At 39.2% G+C, this 20,589-nt stretch overlaps 1 protein-coding gene across 3 annotated transcripts in view; it reads right to left on the bottom strand.

Moving 5' to 3' along the window:
- The window catches only part of LOC134538883 (rho guanine nucleotide exchange factor 15-like), a 134,293-nt gene that overhangs the window by 15,863 nt on the left and 97,841 nt on the right, over nucleotides 1–20,589 (bottom strand). For 2 of the 3 annotated variants that reach the window (XM_063380473.1, XM_063380474.1), the window contains exons 5-15: nucleotides 20,198–20,365; nucleotides 14,557–14,738; nucleotides 13,387–13,555; nucleotides 11,146–11,416; nucleotides 9,753–9,901; nucleotides 8,460–8,570; nucleotides 6,880–6,975; nucleotides 6,675–6,793; nucleotides 5,487–5,667; nucleotides 3,123–3,305; nucleotides 1,131–1,302 (exon numbers count right to left, since the gene is read on the bottom strand). In XM_063380473.1, coding sequence (XP_063236543.1) covers nucleotides 1,131–1,302; nucleotides 3,123–3,305; nucleotides 5,487–5,667; nucleotides 6,675–6,793; nucleotides 6,880–6,975; nucleotides 8,460–8,570; nucleotides 9,753–9,901; nucleotides 11,146–11,416; nucleotides 13,387–13,555; nucleotides 14,557–14,738; nucleotides 20,198–20,365 — 1,801 coding nt within the window. The remainder of the gene's footprint in view (nucleotides 1–1,130; nucleotides 1,303–3,122; nucleotides 3,306–5,486; nucleotides 5,668–6,674; nucleotides 6,794–6,879; nucleotides 6,976–8,459; nucleotides 8,571–9,752; nucleotides 9,902–11,145; nucleotides 11,417–13,386; nucleotides 13,556–14,556; nucleotides 14,739–20,197; nucleotides 20,366–20,589) is intronic. The other variant, XM_063380475.1, reaches the window with a different exon arrangement.

Here is a 20,589-nt window from a genome sequence, read left to right as displayed (position 1 = left end):
AATTCAAATGAAAAAAAAATTGTATTCGTAGAAGCCTATTAGTCATACACTTTGATGGTAAACTAACTTCGCTAATTTCATCACACAAATTTATTGATTTTGTCATAATAACTTCTCATTTTACTAAAGAAACCACTACTATTATAAATTGTGCTTTTCAGTTAGGTAAAATAATTTAGACTTAGTCACATAAATTTTGATAAGTGTAGCTAGCAGTTTATTATATGATAATATGAAGTTAACATACTAAAACATGTTTTATTATTAAATTTTTTTAATAAATTACTTTAGATCTACGTATGAATCAGTGGTTTTTTTTTTGCTGGTTACAGTAGCATATTCATTAGGCCTGAGTGAATATAAGTTTTTTAGTTCAAATCAAATTGAATACAAATACAAATATCAAATTATTCTCAAATAAGAATATCAAATTCAATACCCACTGAAATATTTTTATCACATAAACAAATATTTGTTGAAAGATAAAGTAGATGTGTAGTGTAGTGGCTTCTGGAAAAATAGATAAATGATACTAAACTGAAAGGTTGGTTAGATTTAAGTCAGCTACAATTACTATAAGTATCTCTTACTTAGCGCACATACATTAAACAGAAGAAAAAAAGGAACATTCTAAGCAGGTACTGTGTTCCTACACTAGTTAAACAAGCCATAAAATACTATTAACTTTTATGGATAATACCGTCTTAGATGTCAGGAAGTGAAAAAAAAATTATTTTTTTTCTGGAAAATTTTTTTTCCCCAATAACTAAAGATTCTTCAGATTCAATTCATAGGTAATAATTCAACTTATGGTAATAAAACGCAAAAATTAACATTTGGTACCAAATTTTAGAAAACAAATTTTTACACCAAATATTTGCACCAACTTTTCTATTTTAATTTAATTGCAATTGGTCAGTGTTCAGACATCACGAGAAACTTGTCAGTGTTCAGACATCACGAGAAACTTCATCCAAACACGAGGTAGGTCTGGACACTCACTAAACTGCAGAGTCAGTGTTCCCGTTGTTTTCACATTCAACTACTCGAGTGAATCCTCCGACGAGATTCTCAATGCCATACCTGTCTTTATTTCAAACGAGAAAAGACGGCACAGTTGCAATACTCACTTGAGCCTGCGAAGCGTGCGGTCCAAGTATATCTGGTTGGAGCAGTACTTGACGTACACCCCGAAGTGACTGGTGGCGTGCTCGTATATGACGTCGCATATCCCGTGCAGCATCACGCTGTCCTGCCAGCACGCCTCCAAGTCGCTCAGGAACTTCGTTGAGCAATTCCTCACTGCAACAGCACGACCCTGTTGCAACCTTCCTGCCCATTACGTCACATTTACACAAGTCCCAACAATAAGGACAATGTTCAGTGACTTTAAAAAAAAGGACCATTTGTATATATTTCTCATTTGTTTGTGCTCGGAGCGTGGACATGTAACAGTGTTATTCTTTTTTTTTTTTTTGTTGGTTGGATGCGGACGAAACTTTCTCCTTGCTTGTGTGTCCAACGAAGGACAGTAAAAATTAAGATGGCCGCCTGGACACAAGTTGGTGCTGGGCCCTGCTAGAATTCACCAACTTTCGGGTGAATTCTTTAACTTGCGTAGTCACGGAACAGACAATGCATTTACTTCCTGCACACAATGTTTCACAAATTATGCATTCATTCCCTGCTTATAACGTTTGTTTCTAAAAATTAAAAAAAAAAAAAAACCCTTGAGTGAGTGTGAGAGAGACAGTGAGTGTGTTGGCCCGTGCCTACCGGTGTGACAGTGCTTCGCTCCCTTATCGATGCCAGCCTAGTTAATTGTAACTTGCTTATTTTTTCCTCTACAGTGTGTTATGTTCCAGCAGACGGAGTGATTGTTTTTCTTTTATAAGTAACACAAATAACATTCCGTGGCCCGAACGATGCCGAGCGAGGACGAACATTACCGAGGCAGACTGTATGTTGACATTAAATTAGTTTAAACCAATTAGTTATGTAATGTCATAGTTTGCAGCCAGTAGGCTAATTTAATTAAGGGTTTGCATGTGTTCATTCTTTTTCCCGGTGGCACGCTTTATTTGAATACATGTAACGGCAGATTGTGGGCCCGCCTCGAGGACGTGCTAGGAGCCAGTCTGTCGCGGTCTGCAACTCTGTACTGTCACTGATCCACGTCCATCTGCCTACCTCATTCATATACATCGCTTTCTTTTAACTTCAGGGCTTACCTCGGGCAGTAGGCTGTTTTACTTCAGTTTTATTTAATTCGCTAGACGGATTCTGGTCATGTTAGACGAACTCTAACACAGTCCAGCACCCTTATATAGATTAGTGCCACCGGCTCTTATTAACAGTGATAACGTGTAGAATGTACAGACGAGCAACATCAATAAAAGTACTGAATAAACATCTCTGTTCCTTCTGTGCGGGTGACCACGTGGAGACACATCACACCAACCGAGGCGTGTGGGCCGCCTGCGAGAGCCTGCCTTATTTCACTGTCTCCACATTTAGCGTGACCCCCCGACGAGAGGGGACGTAATTCCGTGCATTTTACTCAAACTGGGGGAAACGGGCTACGTCACGGCCCTAAGGAGAGAGCAGCCGGGTCCACATGCCAGTAACACATGTGGCAGTGCCCTAGCATCATGCTATCAACCCCCAGTGCGTCAGTATATGTTACATACTAGTGATTTAATTCAGTTTATTTGCATAATAAGACTACACTTGCGTAAAGAATCTAAAAACAAATCCATCAACTGTCGTGCATATTAGTTTTAAAAAAAATTGTCAATAGATGAAACCCTCTTTAAATGGCACTGCCTCTATGACAAAAAAACCGGATATTTATATAAATGTTATTAAAATAGTTTTTGTAACCAAAATGTTTATTTTCATCATAAAATCATTAATTTTGATGAAGTATTAAGGAAGACATGGCATACTGACACAAATATTATTGAGATAATACAGATATATCAGAATGAGTTTAATAGACATTATCAGTCCTAAAGTGTTTGATATCCGATGGAATTCGAATTAAAACTGAAGAATGATATACTAGACGTGGGGTTGGAATTGGCACACTGCAGGAACCGACTTGACACTGGCGTGCTTACCTGGCAGTACGTTGGAAAACAAGGTGCGCCTGTCGTTCTTCGACAGGATGGTCTCGTCGCGCAGCTCCCGGCTGGACATAAAGTGCTTCTCCAGCATGTTCAGGGAGTTGACGTACGACGCTTCCGACGTGATGAGTTCAAACTTGGCTTCCTGAAGCTTCCTCTGATGAGCGTTGATAGTACCTGCGCACCCACACTGTTACTCCTACACAGGCAACATCAGCAAAAGTACCGACTGCATATGTACAGATGATGCAAAATATCTTCTATAAGCCTACTTTATAGCATAACTCCTACAGCATTTACAAGCATTTATAATTTTTTCGTGCATTTCAAGATACATTACAGTTTTTCTGTGTTCAAGATTAATAAGTTCAACAGTTTTTTAAATGAAGTTATCATTTGCAAAAAAAACTATGCAACTTAAATTGCAAAGTCCTTGGACGGGTATTAAATGATTTTGTTCTGCCTGTTATTTTATATGAAGACGTTAAAACATTCTACTAAAGGTAAGAAAGGGAAAATGTATGATCATGGGCGAGTTTGGTACAAGGAACAAACAATTTGGTCTCTAAGTGCACGGTTGTTTGGTGTGAGATAAAAAAAAAATGTCAATTTTTCCCCGAAAGCTAATAACTTCATATTATTGAATTATGGGAGGTGTGCTGTCAATATTTTTTTCTACATATAACAGATTGAAACAATGATAACATTACAAAGGTGCTTGATTAGCGCCCTTGTGTTTCTGGAAAGAACTAGGAAGTTACTTAGAGGAGCAGGTAGTATTATGCCCTTCAATCACTGGATACTACAACTTTCACTCATCATGGACATGCATATCAATAGAAGAACACTCGCAACACATGTCACGAAACTAGGGAGAGGAATGTGATGTGGCCTTCGGTAACACAATTGCGTGTATAGCAAATAAAATACAAAAACTACTAAAAAACACACAATAACTTAACCAACCAAAATTAGGCAAGTACATATTACTTTAGCTTTCAATAATTTGGAACAGCATCCGAAACACTGACATTGAGAAACCTAAACAGAGTTCAATTAAAAATGTATATTTCATAAACAAAAAACATAAACAATGGCAATAACATTGACCTAATTTCCCACTTAGGTTCTTTTTCAACTAGAAGAAATATCTTAAGATGCCATACAAATATATGTCAAAAATAGTTACAGTCACAACCTTAAATGTCTTTATATTTCTGAAGTTTCTGGCATTAAAATTCCTGCATTTAATAGTGGCAAGAAATCTTTCATACGTACCCTAAATACACCAACATTATACATAGATTCATTATTCATTTAAATAATTACCAGAACTTCTTTAAACCAACTAGAGATAAGAAACATGTTAAAAACAAAGGTCTAATTTTTGCCCTACAATAATGTTAACTATTATTTTACTGTCTTATTTCCTTACTCATCGTTGGTCTAATATAAAAGCTATGCTTAATCATAATATACCTATAATTTTTTGTGTCATTACTAAATAATTTCTTGTTATTATGTAGCTTCATAATACCTATGATTGTAGTTGTATTTGTAGTGTCAATGTTTTATTTTTTTTTGACGTGACAAAGTCTAATAAATCGATGAACGCTGGCTGCAGCATGCACAAAAAAGGATGACTCATTGTCCCGTTATGCTCATTGTACGCTTGCGCCGCATCTATCTCTCTTCCACTCGATTGGAACAACCATCGATTTGACTTCTTCGAGGCACATTAAACATGAAACACTCCCATTCGTTTCCTACTTTTCCTATCATCGTCCTATCCTTAACAGAATAACACAGATTGGAAGAAGTTAAATATCAAACATGTATAAAAGTTATAGTTAAAATAATCTCTCCGTTAAAGTTATAAACATATCTGAATTAATGAGTGCAAATAAAAGTAAATTTATCAATTAAATTGCAGATTTCATTTCACTCCTTCTTTGTATCCATACAAAATAGTGATAATTCAATAAAAATGATTCAATTTCATTCATAAAAGTATGCAATCATTTCATCAATGTTTTGTTATGACGTTGTCACGTTAAACTATCGTCCGTAAACCGACTTTACAAACAACCAATTTTTATTACATATTTTCTTATTTAACTCTGTGTTGTGCCATCATGATGTGGTCCCTGTATTTTCGAAGAGCTGACTGGTTGGTCTGCAAGCGCTTGTAAATGGTCCCTATCTGCGTGGTGCCCGGTCACATGCAGCGACTATCTCTCGCGTGTGATGGTACACTTGTCTATCGAGTCCACCACTAAGTGACAGCACTGTCGGTGGGCACGTCACACATCAACACTGACAAGCAGCAGCCAAGCGACGGAGCGAGGCGCGACTCACAGAGCACTTGGCTGCCCAGCACCTCCGGGAGCTCGCACCAGAGGGTGCGCTGCCGGCCGTCCCGCGGCCGGATCAGCTCCATGGCGGAGGGGCGGGGCGCCGGTACTGCGGGGGAGCCCAGGTCGCAGATCTCCTCGTAGCCGTCCGAGTCCGTGTCTCCGCGGGCGCCGCCCTGCGCCTGCTGCGTCACACCACACAGCTGCAGCGAGACGCCGCCAGCTCCCAGCTCCCAGGCAAGATTATAGAGCACATAATCTCTTTTAATACTACACAGCAGGGATCCCCAACGTTCTAGCAACTGCGTACCACAAGACATTTTTAGAAACGTCAGTATACCACTAGGCCCACCTGATATTTGTTTTAGAAACTAATATATATGCTAAGGTAGTTAATTTTTTTATTTAAGAAATAAAATAAAACGTCTATTACAACACATAACTATGAAAACAAACAATTATTAACATTAATTCAAAATCAAACAACATTACAAAAAAAATTTTTTTTGACAATTATTTCAAATTGAGTCCAAAAAATAAGATTCGTAAAAACAGGTACTATTTCTAGTGGGAAAACTTGTTGCTGTTTCTCCACTATAAAAGTTTCAATATCAGGGTCGATGGCATTTAATTCGACAGAATTTGATCACGTACCATCTGCTGCGTTGCCACGTACCGCTAGCGGTACGCGTACCACCGGTTGGGGAAACCCTGCTCTACACAAAACAAAAACCTTCTGCAACTACCCGAGCTCGACTCGACTATAAAATGAAGTCATACTCAAAAGGTATAAATACTGAATTCTGCTTGACTCGACCCAAACATTTGCTGACTCACCCATCTCTATTCAAACGCAATGCAATTTTTTTTTTTTTTTTACCTTAAACAATACTGTACACAGAAATAATTGTTCACAAATAAAATTCTTTTCTACACACTTATTGCAACCATGCAGTCACACAAAAACTTTTCACCTGACACAAACACTGTCATCAAAGGCATTATCTTACAATTTGCCACAAGATGCAAAATTAAAACCAAGTGGGAACCAATCTTACACAGTACTTGCTCCTATTTTAGTCTGCAAATATATGAAACCTATTTTTATGCAGGACTTTGCACTGGCAAAAAAAACTGATTTCTTGTGAGCTCGGGAGAAACGGAAACCCGATGACGGCCAAGTGGTCCATACCTCGGCCACAGCTGCGGTGTAGAACTGGTACAGCGGCTCGTTTGCGAACCTCGTCTCAGCGACGTCCTTGACGTCGTACCCGTACGCGTTGTCGCTGCCGCCGGAGGACTGGCTCGTGTCTGGAGGGGGAAACAGTGTTCACTCGAGTCTCCGGGACTCCCTCCGGGCACCGACATCCCCGAGACACCTCGCAGAGACCACTCACCTTGACTGTACGCCGCGGCGTCCCACAGGCCCACCTCTGCGTACAGAGAATACGAATTCGGCTTGTCCGACTTGGCCGAACTTCGTCTTTGGCCATCTGCAACAAAGAATTAAGTAGAAATATATACCAATGGCATTGTGCACCACCGTAAGCCTAGCAACTAGCATCTTCCTTTGTGGAATAAACTAACAACTGCGAAGAGTACTGTTAGATGTAAAAGTGGGCTAGGAACTCATAACTCACTTTCGATACACCTTTGTTTCCATTGTTAGCCAGCAATTGAAACGCGGAATGCTGGAATTGATAGGTCGAAACATCAGCTATCGCCATACCGCATAGCAACTTAAATAACTCGATCCTTGGGCAAGTGATGAGTCGACGAATGCAGTTGTGCACGATCGTCGCAAACGCAACGCACAGTACATGTAAACAAATTTCCGTGCGTCGCATTTGCGACGCTTGGCTGTTAATGTGTTAAGATTGAGGCTAAAACATAGTCAGTTTGGTGCATTTTTGCGTACTGCAAGTACATATATCAGCATCAACAGCAATACCTGCCAACAGACATTCTCTATGCAACTAACCACGTAGTACCAGCCACCACTGTTTCACTCTACATCGTGCACTTCCTGAGCCAGGCTTTGTACATGTGAGTAAAAAAAAAAAAAAAATAATCATAATACAAATAAGTTGAATTTTGGATAAACAATTTATTTCAAAACCCCTTATATATAAATATAACTATTAAAGAGATGTTTGAATTTGAGAAATATTCACACCTAAACACTTATAGTCGATTTGCAAGGAATAAGAAAAAATAAAAACTGAATTAAATTTAAGAAAGAATACATTACATTTCACAAAGCTTGTTTAACACATCTTAATTGTAGCTAGACATGAGAATATGATGTCTCTTTGATGTATGAAAACAAGTGTGGACAAAGCTTGTTAAGGCCCCCGCCTCGTCAGGGGTGTATGTGTGTCGGTGAGGCGGGATGATAAGCGCGACGCTCGCTGGTGCTTCTAGCGCGGTGTCTCCTCTGAGCTGGCGCGCAGTCTTCTCGTCGTCACATGAGCGGTGACCGTAGCATTATATGGCCGAGAAATGAAGATAAAGGTGTAATGCAAGTCCCTTAAGTGCTTTCAAGAATCTGTACTGGTTGTTTTATGCCTAAAAATTACTCTGAAAACATGCGTTTTAGCCATTTTAACTCCTCTAAAAATACAGTATAAAAACTTAATTCGAAATAAATAAAAAGTACTTTTCAGCCCTAAGCAAACTCTTAAATGCTTTTCGTAAACAGACCCCACACGGATATCTCGACGTAGTTTTGAAATCGCGTTGTTTTCCCTGAAGCTCCGCACACCGTGTGTGTGCCGGGGTAGGCGGAGCCCTTAAAGGCATGAATTAATTGTGACCACTTTTTAAAAATACTATTTCCAAGTTTACCGATTTACTGATTCTGTGATACCTACAGCCAGTCCTTGCATCTGTGCTTTGCTAGCGAAGTCGACATCAAGGACTGGCTGTAGGTATGATTCCGCCTGACACTCCGCCACACCGGGCACAGGTGACGTACCGCTGTGGTTGCGGTTGGCCAGCTCGGCCTGGTCAAACAAGCCGCACTCGGCGTACCACGAGCTGTTCCCAGTCTTCTTCTCTTGTCGCCTCGGCACTCGCTTTGGTATCTCTGAAACAACCGGCGAGTGAGGCTTCTCCTCGTCTGGGTCAAACTACCAACTATACAAAACCACAAGCAAGTGTCAAGCTGGGCAGTTCAATAACATATTACTGTATCACATAGTTGCAACCAGCAAATACCAACTTCCTTCATAGTGATCATTTAAATCATATACCGGTAAGATATACACACACACACCAGTGATAACAACAAATACAGAAAATCACAAATACATCAAATACCAACAAACACACAAGATGACATGAATTTACATGTAAAAAAGACACACACACACACACACACACATCCAGACACACAGAGCTGGACACAGACACACACAGAGACACACAAACTCACACATATAAATTGGTAAAATAGCAGACAGAAAATAAGATTTAACACGATATTCAAGAAATAACTTTTGTTCGTAAATGATCTAAATAAACTAGGAATATAAATAAACGTGAAAATAAGTGTATCTTCATATATGTAATAAATAAAGTTATAGGTTAACATTAAGGATAGGCTTAGGAGAAAATGTTTTTAAGGAGTATTTTGTAATTGGTTGGATGTAAATATTCCTTATTCTTGAAATAAGTTATCAATCTGTATATCAGTAACATAGATTATATTCCAAATAATGGAATATTCACGTTTGGATCTAATAAGGGTAATGAAGAGGGACAGAGAGGAGTCTAGTTTTGTAGAATAGTGGGTAATGAACTGAATGAGTCCAAGACTTCTGTTAGAACGAGATATAAGGCATTCAATATGCGAATGGAAATTTAATTTGGAATCAAGTAAAATGTCTAGATCTTTAACACAAAGTGATTTCAACATGCAATATTTCAAAATGAAAGCACTTTACGCTGAACAGTTACTGAACGTTGAAACACCTCGCAGACCACTTGAGCAGGTCATCATTCACCTAGACGGGGTTTCAGAATTATACCTTTTGATTGCAATTTGTAACTTGAAAATATGTAAATATTTACAGGTGCAGCAATGTGCGGGCAAGCCTTTCGGTATAAAAAAATGCCGGTCAGCATTCAGGGGTTATTGAATATACCCCGTTTCATCGCATGATCATCGCACCGATATTTTAGGGCGTCAAAATTTGGATTTAAAAAAAACCTGTCGCGTGAACATTGCACGATAGTTTTGGTCCTGCCTTGTGCAGAGGGGTCTGACCTGGGGGCGCGGAGGGGGGCAGGGGCGGCGGGGAGTGGGGGCGCTCCAGCGGGGGCCGTCGCCTGGCCGCCGCCTCCTGCCCCAGCGTGCCACAGCTCGGCCGACTGGACGGCGCGTCGCCGGCCTCGGAGCAGCCGGCACTGCTCCTCCTGGAGGAACACATGCATCACAGCTCACATGCATCACAGCACCCTGCCTCGGCTGCCACATCTCACTGCTTTTAGCCTTTATCACTGAGAACACACACCTGAACGAAACGAACAACAAAATTTTGAAGTTGTCGTCTACAACTACACGCAAGATTATAACGGTGAATGGCGACAAAACCTAAACAACAGCAAAATTAAGACAATAACAAAGCATAACACCAAAATTATAGCTATTAAAATTCATTTCATAAATCTTTAGTTTAGGTTTTTTATTTAAAAACCTAAAATGTTATGTACAAAAAAAACATTATTCAGGTTTTATCTATGGTTTTTCAAAAGGAAAAGTATATAAAATACAAGAAAATGTATGTCTACAATGATTTTGGGCTTTCAACATTGCATTTATTTTTATTATTGAATGTTTTAGTAGCAGTTTTTTTTTTTTTAACTTTTATCAATTTATTGTTTAATGTACACATTTGAAGTGTCTTACCACAAATTGTTGCTATCAGTTGTACATATCAAGCACAATTACATTGATCATGTGTTTTAATTTTTATTTAATGATGATAAAGATGAAGTCCACTACTGTATTTTTAAAGGTGAAATTTGCTTCTTTATTACACCATAAAATATTGGATCTACCTACACAAAACATAAAAATAACACAAAATACTATATACCTGCTGAAGCAATTGTCACAGTCGACGCACAAAGCGTACGGCAGACAGTGAAAGAGTTAAAAAAAATTTCCCTACTTGCAACATCATATACCCCTAAGGTCAGGATAAACCGCTACATTAACAACGGAACAAAACACAGATATCTCAGCATAAAAAAAAGTACGAGGTAGTCACATATGCTTGTCGAAGATCTCAATTTTCACACAACCATAAATCCAACAACGAATGTTTAAGCAATGATCTGTATTTAAGACAAAAAATTAAACTTTAAATTTTCGATGAATCTTTTATGCAACCATAAAGATATGTACATTTTAATAAATAACTTAAATATAATAAATATTACCACAAAATATAATGGGCAACAAAGTGAATGAAATGATCCCAGACGAATAAGAATTTATCTAAATTTGCATTCGTATGAAAATAAAGAAGTAAAGAAAGAAAACGTCAAGCCCTTGACTGAAGTGTAAATCGGCAAGTAACATGATCAGGAAGGCCACACCAGGATTGTAACCCAGGTCACCGCCGTGCCACAAGGACTCAGGGAAGAGCGCTAACCTCTCCTGCAGGGCCGGGGCCGGGGAGGGGGCCCCAGAGTCGACGTCCACGGCGGGCGTGAGGTAGAAGGTGGCCGTCTCCTTGGCGCCCCGGTGGGGCAGCGCGGGCGGGTACTGGCTCACCGAGGACAGGCTGCGCCTGAAGCGACGCAGCGACCAGTACTTGCGGCGCGCCAGGCTCGCGGCCGACGCAGTCTTCTCCCCCGGCGCGGGGGGCGGCGGAGGGGGCGGCGGGCTCGGCTCGGGCGGGGAGGGCGTCCTCGCCGGCGCCACTGCGACACGGCCGTCACACGGGCTCGCAACTGTCCGTGCACGAGTCGCAAGCACCCTCACTCATTTCATAGACACTGGCGGGAAGGTGGCAAAGGATTTGAAGCTGGAGAAAGGAAAACACGGGAAGGAATATAGTAGAACCTCATTTTTACGTACCCACGATATACGAATTCCCGCGATTAACGTATTTTTTTACATGCACTGTCAATTTCCCTAAACTAATAATGCATTCTTTTCCCGCCTTGTGCAAAAGGATTTCCCACTGCTGTATTTCGTGGCAAACCATCGGAAAATTTAGAGAAAACAATAAATTCTCAAAATGAATAGCGTGAAGTTTAATTATTAAGCGTTACTGCATGAGTGTATGGTCACAGCTTCGTTCGCCATTGAAACAACTTAATTTTTTTTTTGTGCCACATGCTATTGTACACCATACAGCCATGAACCAAACATATGGTGACATAAACATGAAAATTAATAAGTACTTTTCTTAGCGTTCCCCTAATCTTAAATGTATTATGCATGAAAATAAAGGTGAAAACTCACATTTTAAATACACAAGAGTGGATTACTGTTCCATTATTAAAATACATTTCAAGCAACGTACAAGTTTCCTATAAATATGGCGTCTTTGTGCATATTCGGCGATGTTCATTTTAACACATTAGAAACATTCTGAAAAGTCAAAGGCTGCAATGAATATCCAAACAATGCAATGGCAATTTAACTTCTATTCCTCAACGTAAACAATTATATTGATGGTGGTAGCTATCATTTTATAGTATTATTTCAAAAAATCTGAAATTAATAAAACTAACACGTAATTAAATACAAAGTTCAAAAATCAATTGTGTTACAAAATTTCAGCACCAAGTGGCTATATCAAGATGCTTCAACATTCTCATCTCTTACACAAGAACAGCAAATTTCATGTTTAACTTTCGGCAATAATGAAGAACGGTGATATTGGATATATTTATAATTTTAATTATGTGAAATAGTGAAGTTCTAGTTAATATATAAAAACGTAACCGTCTCTGACATATTATTTAGTGTGGTATATATTTTCTTATTGTTTCCCATATAGTGAGATGATAAAAAAAATTTGAGCACTTCCCTCATTTTGCGTTTTCCCGGTTTTTACATATTTTTCTCCTGGTCCCTTGAAATATGTAAACATGAGGTTCTACTGTAGCTTTGACCATTACACAGTAGAACCCTGTTATGTTTTTCAAGGGGGCAAAAGAAGAAGAAAAAACATTATAGGTAGAAAACTGTCATAAGCAGGAAATCCACTTAGCACCTGTCAGTGTTAAAACCACTGATGGGTTCACTCCAGGCTCATACTTGCTTAAACCAAGCCAACAATTTTCTTTTAATTTCATGAAGTTTTGATTTTCTATTTTGTCTACAGACACACTGCCACTTTTCTGTAAAATTGTCTCACAATCCCCAATGATAGCGTTAGAGAGGAAATGCTTACATATAATTCCATTTGAACTTTTTTTTTAAATTCTATCTGTGAATGAAATAAACTCAACTCTATACGCAATATAAAAAGGTTTTTATTTTGTGCTATCATGGAACAGTTGGCAAACTAAAATATTGTACAACTACATAACTACACGTGAAAACACACCAGAATGGCAAAGAATAATAAAAAAAAATTGTTGTTTTGTTTGTTTTACAAGATAAAGCTGCGAACATTCATATTTCTGATAAGAATACACAGAAGTCATAAAAAAAATATATATTTTTTACATTTCTTGAATTTTATAAAATAAGCAGGAAACGCATGATTCTTTGAACATCATACACAGGAAGTAAATACATTGTCGTTATGGGGGAAATGTTGGAGACTTTGAAAATATGACGTTAAAAGCAGGAAGACATTAAGGCAGGGTTCTACTGTATGTATCGTTGAAGAGCAGTCCCAATCTAAGTGACGAGACCCGCCGGGCGAAGCTACCTGCCAAGACGCCGAGGTCGGTGCTGTTCCGCTTGGTCCGCATCCTGCTGAGGCTCTTGCGGAACTTGAGCATCTTCTTGCCGGCCGCCTCGGCGATCTTCGTGATGCCGTAGATGTTCTGGCCGCTCGGCAGGTCGGGCAGCCTCGCGCTGGCCACGTCGAAGCTTCCCTGGGGAGACACGGAGACACCGCTCTTTCACACAACCACCCACTCATCCCCGCCGCTGCAAGCGTGGAGTACCACAGGAACTTTACACCGCTAACAAGCAAACAGATGCATCAAGACGCACCCCGAGTACAAGACTATCGTAACTCAAAAATCAGTGCAATACTATCACAACTCCGATGCCATAGTCTGGCACATATTCTTATATACTGTTTTCTAGAGTGCAACACTACATTATTTGCCATAAGTCCCGTAAAAGTAAATATAATGTTGCGGTAGTCTTGCAGTGCCTAGATAATGATATTTTCCTGCTAAATGGTAAAAATATCTCATAAACTCAATTTTTTGAGTTACAATAGTCTTGTACTCAGGGTGCGAAGAGTTGTTTTTACTTTTTTGGACATATCTTGTTGCTACCTGTTCAGACAGCTGTACAACTAGTAGTCAGTTAAGCTGCAATAACTGATTATATCTAGTAATTAGTCGGAATATTGTACAGAGCAGTTTAAATTACTCGAGTACATATCGTTCAAGAAATTGACTATCTACCCCCTGTAGCACTAAAGTGACGATGACGTAAATGCAAATAATACAAATTGAGCTTTCATAATTTACAGTATGTTTAATTTGCGTTGTCTCTTGTTCGTAATAGCTGGAAAACAAACTTCTGTGTTCTTCCAAGCCAGGAAACTATTTATCACAAAAAAAAAATAACAGTACAGGATATTTAATATGGCACGCTCAGGACACCAGCCGTGCCAAATAAACTATTTTACTGCATTATCAAACATGACAAGTTTAAATGGGAGTGCCAAAGACGAACTAATATTAAAAAATATTATACTTGAAACCCTGTAACTGCAAGAAACACATCTGATATAACACTGCATCCGTGATTCAGATATCTTCTTCAACAACTCATGCTGGATTGTATGACCGCAGAGCCGGACTACAGAACTCAGCGAACCGAAGAATGCCGGAGCGCAGCAGGGGTGCCAACTGACCTGCGTGCTGGACTTCTTGAAGGTGCCGCTGGAGTCGTCCGAGTCGAAGGAGTCGAAGTCATCCTCCTCGGTGATGTGGTTGTGCTTGTGGTTGTGGTTGTGGTTGTGGTTGTTCTGGCCCACCGGCTCGTACAACACCTCGTAGTGATGGTCGGGCTCCGACTCCGTGCTGGTCTCGCCGCCTGCGGGGCACAAGAGACCGTCGCTACCGACGCTACCGGCGCCCCGACCCTCCGACACCTCTCCGCTGTGCTGGTGCTGATGGCACGTCATCACACACTAAGAAAAAGGAAATGTAACATTTGTGCAGCAAGTTAAAACATCCAGATGAAAACTGACAGCCGGTGACGACCTGTCAAAATGATTCAGCTGCACTTGTTCCGAACTGCGAGTGAGGTAGCAGCATTATGGGGGAGACCAGTGCTGACATCAGCCGATGCATCCTTATCCAAGAATGTCACGGAAACCCATGAAAACAATAGTTATAATGATATTAAATCATTTAGAGGTTAGGAAATAAAATGTAAAATGTATCATAAATTACAGATTTCATTCCACGCTAATAATAGTAGGATATGATATATTTTGATAGAAGTAAAACTCCTCTTACTTCATTATATTTATAATTATAAATTGGTTTACAAGAATTGATTTTGCAAAGCATTTTTTTACAGGTTCTACACCATGTTTTGAATATTCAGTCAAAATAAAGTAAACAAATCTTATGACACAAAAACGTTTTCTCTTCTACATTGGTGTTTAGCATAAAACATTCTACTATTAACACACACTATCCTGAATGTTGATGCAATAAAAATGAATTTAATAAAATATACAGAAACTAAAAATAAAAAAGTGAAAATTTGATGTACGGTTACACAGCAGACAAAACTGAAGCGAGATGCTACTGGAAAAATATAAAATATATATACTGACAGTAACAACAACGTTGCCAATTCCTGTTCATTATAGGATCACACAAACAATATCAAAAAATAAAATAAATGTATTTTTTAATATAAGAACATTATCAATATTTTAAAAATGATTTGCATTGAAAAACATCAACTATAAGATGATAACACAAACATAATTCTCAGAATATGGAAACAGCATGCTTATGAAGTTAACATGCAGTTAAGACATATTTGAGCGCATCTTATTGCAGAAGAGCATCTACGTTATATAGTGCATATTAAAGTTGGCCTAATGTACAGAATAGATATCTACAAAAGAATGTCCCAGTTATAAATTTTAATTATATCAACTGTAAGCATTGTAATGTGTTAGTTCAAGGTCACAAAGAGTAACTCATTGCTTTGTTGTTTTCTCGCTTGCAGTGCCACCTATGCAAAATGGCAACTCCTGAGCGTAATTGGTAGAAGGTGAACGGGTCGTTACCACAACGCCGAAATACCATAACGCCGAATGTCAAAATTGACCACAACGCCGACAGCTAGAAAACTGCTGTGTACCACAACGCTGAAATAACAACTGAATGAATGTGTGTGTGTTCTTAATGTACCGTAACGCCGAAATACCAAAATCAAACCTAACCGTACATAACCTAACCTAGCATAATATAACCTAGCCTAACCTAGTCTAACCTAGTCTAACCTAACCAAACCTTTGTGGCAGTCTTGCAATGACATTTTTCGGCGTTAGTGTATTTCGGCGTTGTGGTAATTCGGCGTTGTGGTACACAGCAGTTTTCTAGCTGTCGGCGTTGTGGTCAATTTGGCATTTCGACATTGTGGTTCGTCCCCAAGGTGAACCTATAAACTTTATTTGGCAACAGAATGGAGCCCCTCCCCATTGAAATCTCTTTGTACAAGAGTGGTTGAACGTTGAGGTTCCCAAGCATTGGATTGGTCGTAATGGTCGAGATGACGGAGCCTTTTCGCTGGCCTCCACGTTCACCTGACATTGTGCCATGCAATTTTTTTTCCTTTGGGGCTTTATAAAAGGTAGTGTCTACGTTAAACCGCTACCTAATGATCTGCCTGCCAGAGTTGAGACACAGAACTGATGAGGCTATTGCTTCCATTACTCCGGACGTGTTAACCAAAGTGTGGGAAGAATTGTATGTGTGCTGTATAACTAAAGGTGCACATATTAGGCATTTGTAAGAAAATAACTAGGTTTATTTACCTTAAATTTGAACTATGATTGGTTATATACCATTGAAACTGGGATATTCTTTTAAGGACACAATGTACTATGTTACAATCATTAATATACCAAGCACAACACCCATCCAAACTGAAACATGACACCTAGCATAACAAAAACGAACGCATGCTGTTTACACTGGGATGACATACATTTCAAAACCAAAACAACATTGCAATCTCATTACTTCAGCATCACAGCCATACTTAGGGCTGAAATAATTGTGTCTGGCACAGAGAAGGCTGACCTTTAATACAATGGGTTCAACTCCCAATCATTATCCCTACTAATATTATAAATGCAAATGTGTGTGTCAGTATGTCCTCTTACGCTGCAACTATGCAACGGATCCACATGGTTTTTGCACGTACATCGTTAATGGGCCAGAGAGTGACACTGACTACATACAATTATGTAATTCCATCCCTAAGGGAGTGAGAAAGGGGTAAATTCAGTTTTATAATAGTAAATCATAGGAGGTAAATCATAGACAGACAAATAATGAGTTTTTCATTTCTGTATGTCCGCCAGACGGTCATATAGCAAGGTATGGCAAATTCCTATCCTTCTGTTTGGTGAAACCCATCCACTTAGTGAAGCTGCTAGCAAACTAAAGGCACTAATAACAAGTTTAGTTTAGAACTTCGTCAATAGATGGCGTTGCCTTGAAATTGTAACGCGCTATGGTTTGTTGCGTCCGTCACGTCTTGCCTAGGGGTTACCTGCCTTCCCACAAAATGAAGCTGAAGATTGGTGTCTTGGTTTTGCTGATGTGTAGCCTTGATGCACCGAGATTGTGCAATCAATGGGACTTTAAAATCAAAAGGTCCCGTGTTTCAAGTGTCCTGCAGACTTGAAACTCGGCAGTGATGTTCCTTGTATTGTGATGTGTTTAGCCCTGGCAGCGCCGGGTACTTCAGCTAGTATTTAATAAAATAAAAAATTTTAAAATCTGTAGATTTATATATGATTCAGAATAACGGAAGTGTTTACAATTAAACTTGCAATTTATTCTTGGTTTTTATTTGAATGATTGAATGATTTATTTATTTATTTATTTGGCAGTTGTGGTGATGTATGTGTCTAACAAGGGGGTGCCAGGAGCTAAGCAGGCCCCACTATGTTTTATCGTTCTCTTCCTTCGAGACAGTCCTCCGGGTACATGCAGGTACCCCCGAAGGGGATATATTGATGAATTGAAAAGAGACATCCTGAACTAGTGGAAAAATTAGATGTGGCCAAACAATGTGTGCAAAACAATGGGCACCGCAATCATTTTGTTTTTGGGTTTATGAGCTACTTTCAAAATATTCAGCTAACAAATAGTGTTCAAAAACATTTTTGTTCGATATTCAAATAAAAAAGGTCTATAATGAATTGCTTCTAAAAAAAATTATTTGTGCTCAAAAGTAATAGCTTGTGATATAGTATCAATATCAACAATAGCAATATGAAATACAATCTTCTAACTCATAAAAATAAAGAAATTTCAAAATGCTTTTCTTTAGTTGTAATATGAGTCACTAGCAATACACAAAAGTGCACAGATTTCCTCCGATTTAAAAGTGCAATATGTATATCCCACCCATTTCAGACTCACTTCATTCATTATGAAGGTTCAAACACACCTTAACATTCACACTTTTGTTTCACACCTAGAGTGGTCGTATTCACTCTAGTCTTGTATGGTATAACATTCAAGAAGGCAGCGGTGTAAATAATACAGGAAGCCACAGCACAAGTCCTGAAATGTCCAGTTTATTTTTTTTTTCCCCTCTAAAACATTGTTGGATTCCATGCCTAAAAAATAATAAGAAAGTAACTTACAACATTAATGACTGACTAAACGACTTAACTAGATAATAATTTTTCCAAACCCCAACAACAAGATTAAGATCATCTGAACTTCACTGCTTCTGTGGAGTCTAGGTAACATGATTTTTCCATAGATTTCGTACACACATACACTAGTATGTTCCATATGTGATAGCAACTTATGGATAAAATTATGTTTTATGGAGGCAAAAATCATTAGTTTGCAGTTATAAGTTAATTACATACAGGTATGCACAGTTTGGTAGAGTTAATTTTAATGAAGCACACTACAAATTTCTGGAAAATTAAGTTAAAGAACATGTCAGCGACTCTTTAGGAATGTGTGTTTTTGAAAGTAGAATCCTTTTTCTTCATTCTCTAAAGAAATAATTACCAGGCATTCTATGATTGAATGCGGGAATATATGCATTTCTCTTATATGTAATTTTGTCCTTAACACATACTACAGAATGATTTTCTCGTATTCTTGTGAACCTATAAATTAATTCAGTGAGCTACTTTTGACTATCAATCTTTTTGTGCGATCTTCAGGAAATCAATAAATGTTCCGCACTCTCTACTGGCATAATTTAGAGCAAATTCATTAATTTCATAAATAATATCATAAAGAAGTAAAAAATTGGACGATAAATGACTGCAAGACTATTTGAAGTCCAAAATTTCCTCAAACAGAAGCTTGGGGCTTGTAATCATTACCCAGGTCTAACAGTTGTGTAGTAATGAGGAGAAACAATGTGGGGGGTAGTTTTGATATTAATGGGACACACTTTGAGGAAATGTGCATCTCTGCAGTAGATATAAACACAACATGAAACGAGCGATGCCAATTTAAGTGTTTCGTGATTTCCAATAATTTGTCTAGCAAAGGCCTTTTCTTCAAAATGTGATGATTGTCCGATATCCAGAAATGCCACCAACTGCACGAGATGTCAAAGTTAACATCAGCATGTCGACTGCAACATGAAAATATACCATCACCACAGAGCAGAACCAAATAGAGACCATTTAGTTGAACTAAGCAGGTGACTTTTGAAAAGTGCACAACTATAGTAATAACACAGCCAATTTGTTGTTTTATTCATCTGTGGCATGCACTCCCTTCTTTTAAGTGCAGATCCAGTGCAGATGGGGCATAACCGTCTCAAGCAACTGCATGGCGATACCTACACTTACTTAGAAAATTCCATCTGCTACATGAGTACTATTTTGGTAAATAATCTATGTCACCATACATTTATTTAAAAAAAAAAAAGGGTTGTCTGTAAAGTCGGTTTACGTACGATAATTTTACGTGATAACGTCATATCAATTTTTTTTAAATTGCTGCTTTTAAAAAGCCCACCTTAACCTGTTTGATATTATAAAGATTTTCTCGCACGGTGGTTGGCCGGTTCTTGCACGCTCGGCTCAGGCGGAACGTGACAATGAGTGATGCTTTTTCGTGCGTGCAGCCGGCGTTCATCGTTTTTTATAAGACGTCATCACGTCAAAAACTGGTAATTCTCCACACTAGAAAGAGTCGGGTGACACGTTGATCATGGCCAAGACGCGCGTGGTCTAGTTGCTACGGCACGGCAGAGCGGGTTAGCGACACAGGCCTACACCTCCACCTCCAAGCGAGCCGGCGACTGACCTTCCTTCTCCACCAGGAACGTCACTTCCTGGCTCTCCTGCGTGTCCCCGACATAGACAACAGCCCGCAACGTCACGAGGCTCTCGGCACGCCCGCAGCGAGCCCCGCGAGGCACGGACCGGTGCCCCCCGTCGCCCACGCACACCCCAGACGAGGACGACACAAATACTGGAAACAAGTGGTAGTGCCAGGGGGTGGGTCCCGTCCAAGGACTCTGGCCCAGCGGTGGCGACACCAGGGCAGTTCGCCTCCACACCGCGGCTACAATCTGCTCAGAAGTAATGCTGGTTCAAAATGTAACGAGAATATCCATCGGCAACCCTAATATTTAATTCCTGATCTAACTTTGCATTTACTTAAACTTCAATACCATCTTTTTAAAATCAGTGGAA

This window comes from Bacillus rossius, chromosome 14 (assembly GCF_032445375.1).
Source record: "Bacillus rossius redtenbacheri isolate Brsri chromosome 14, Brsri_v3, whole genome shotgun sequence".
Taxonomy (NCBI): domain Eukaryota; kingdom Metazoa; phylum Arthropoda; class Insecta; order Phasmatodea; family Bacillidae; genus Bacillus; species Bacillus rossius.
This window is presented reverse-complemented; position numbering and strand designations above follow the sequence as displayed.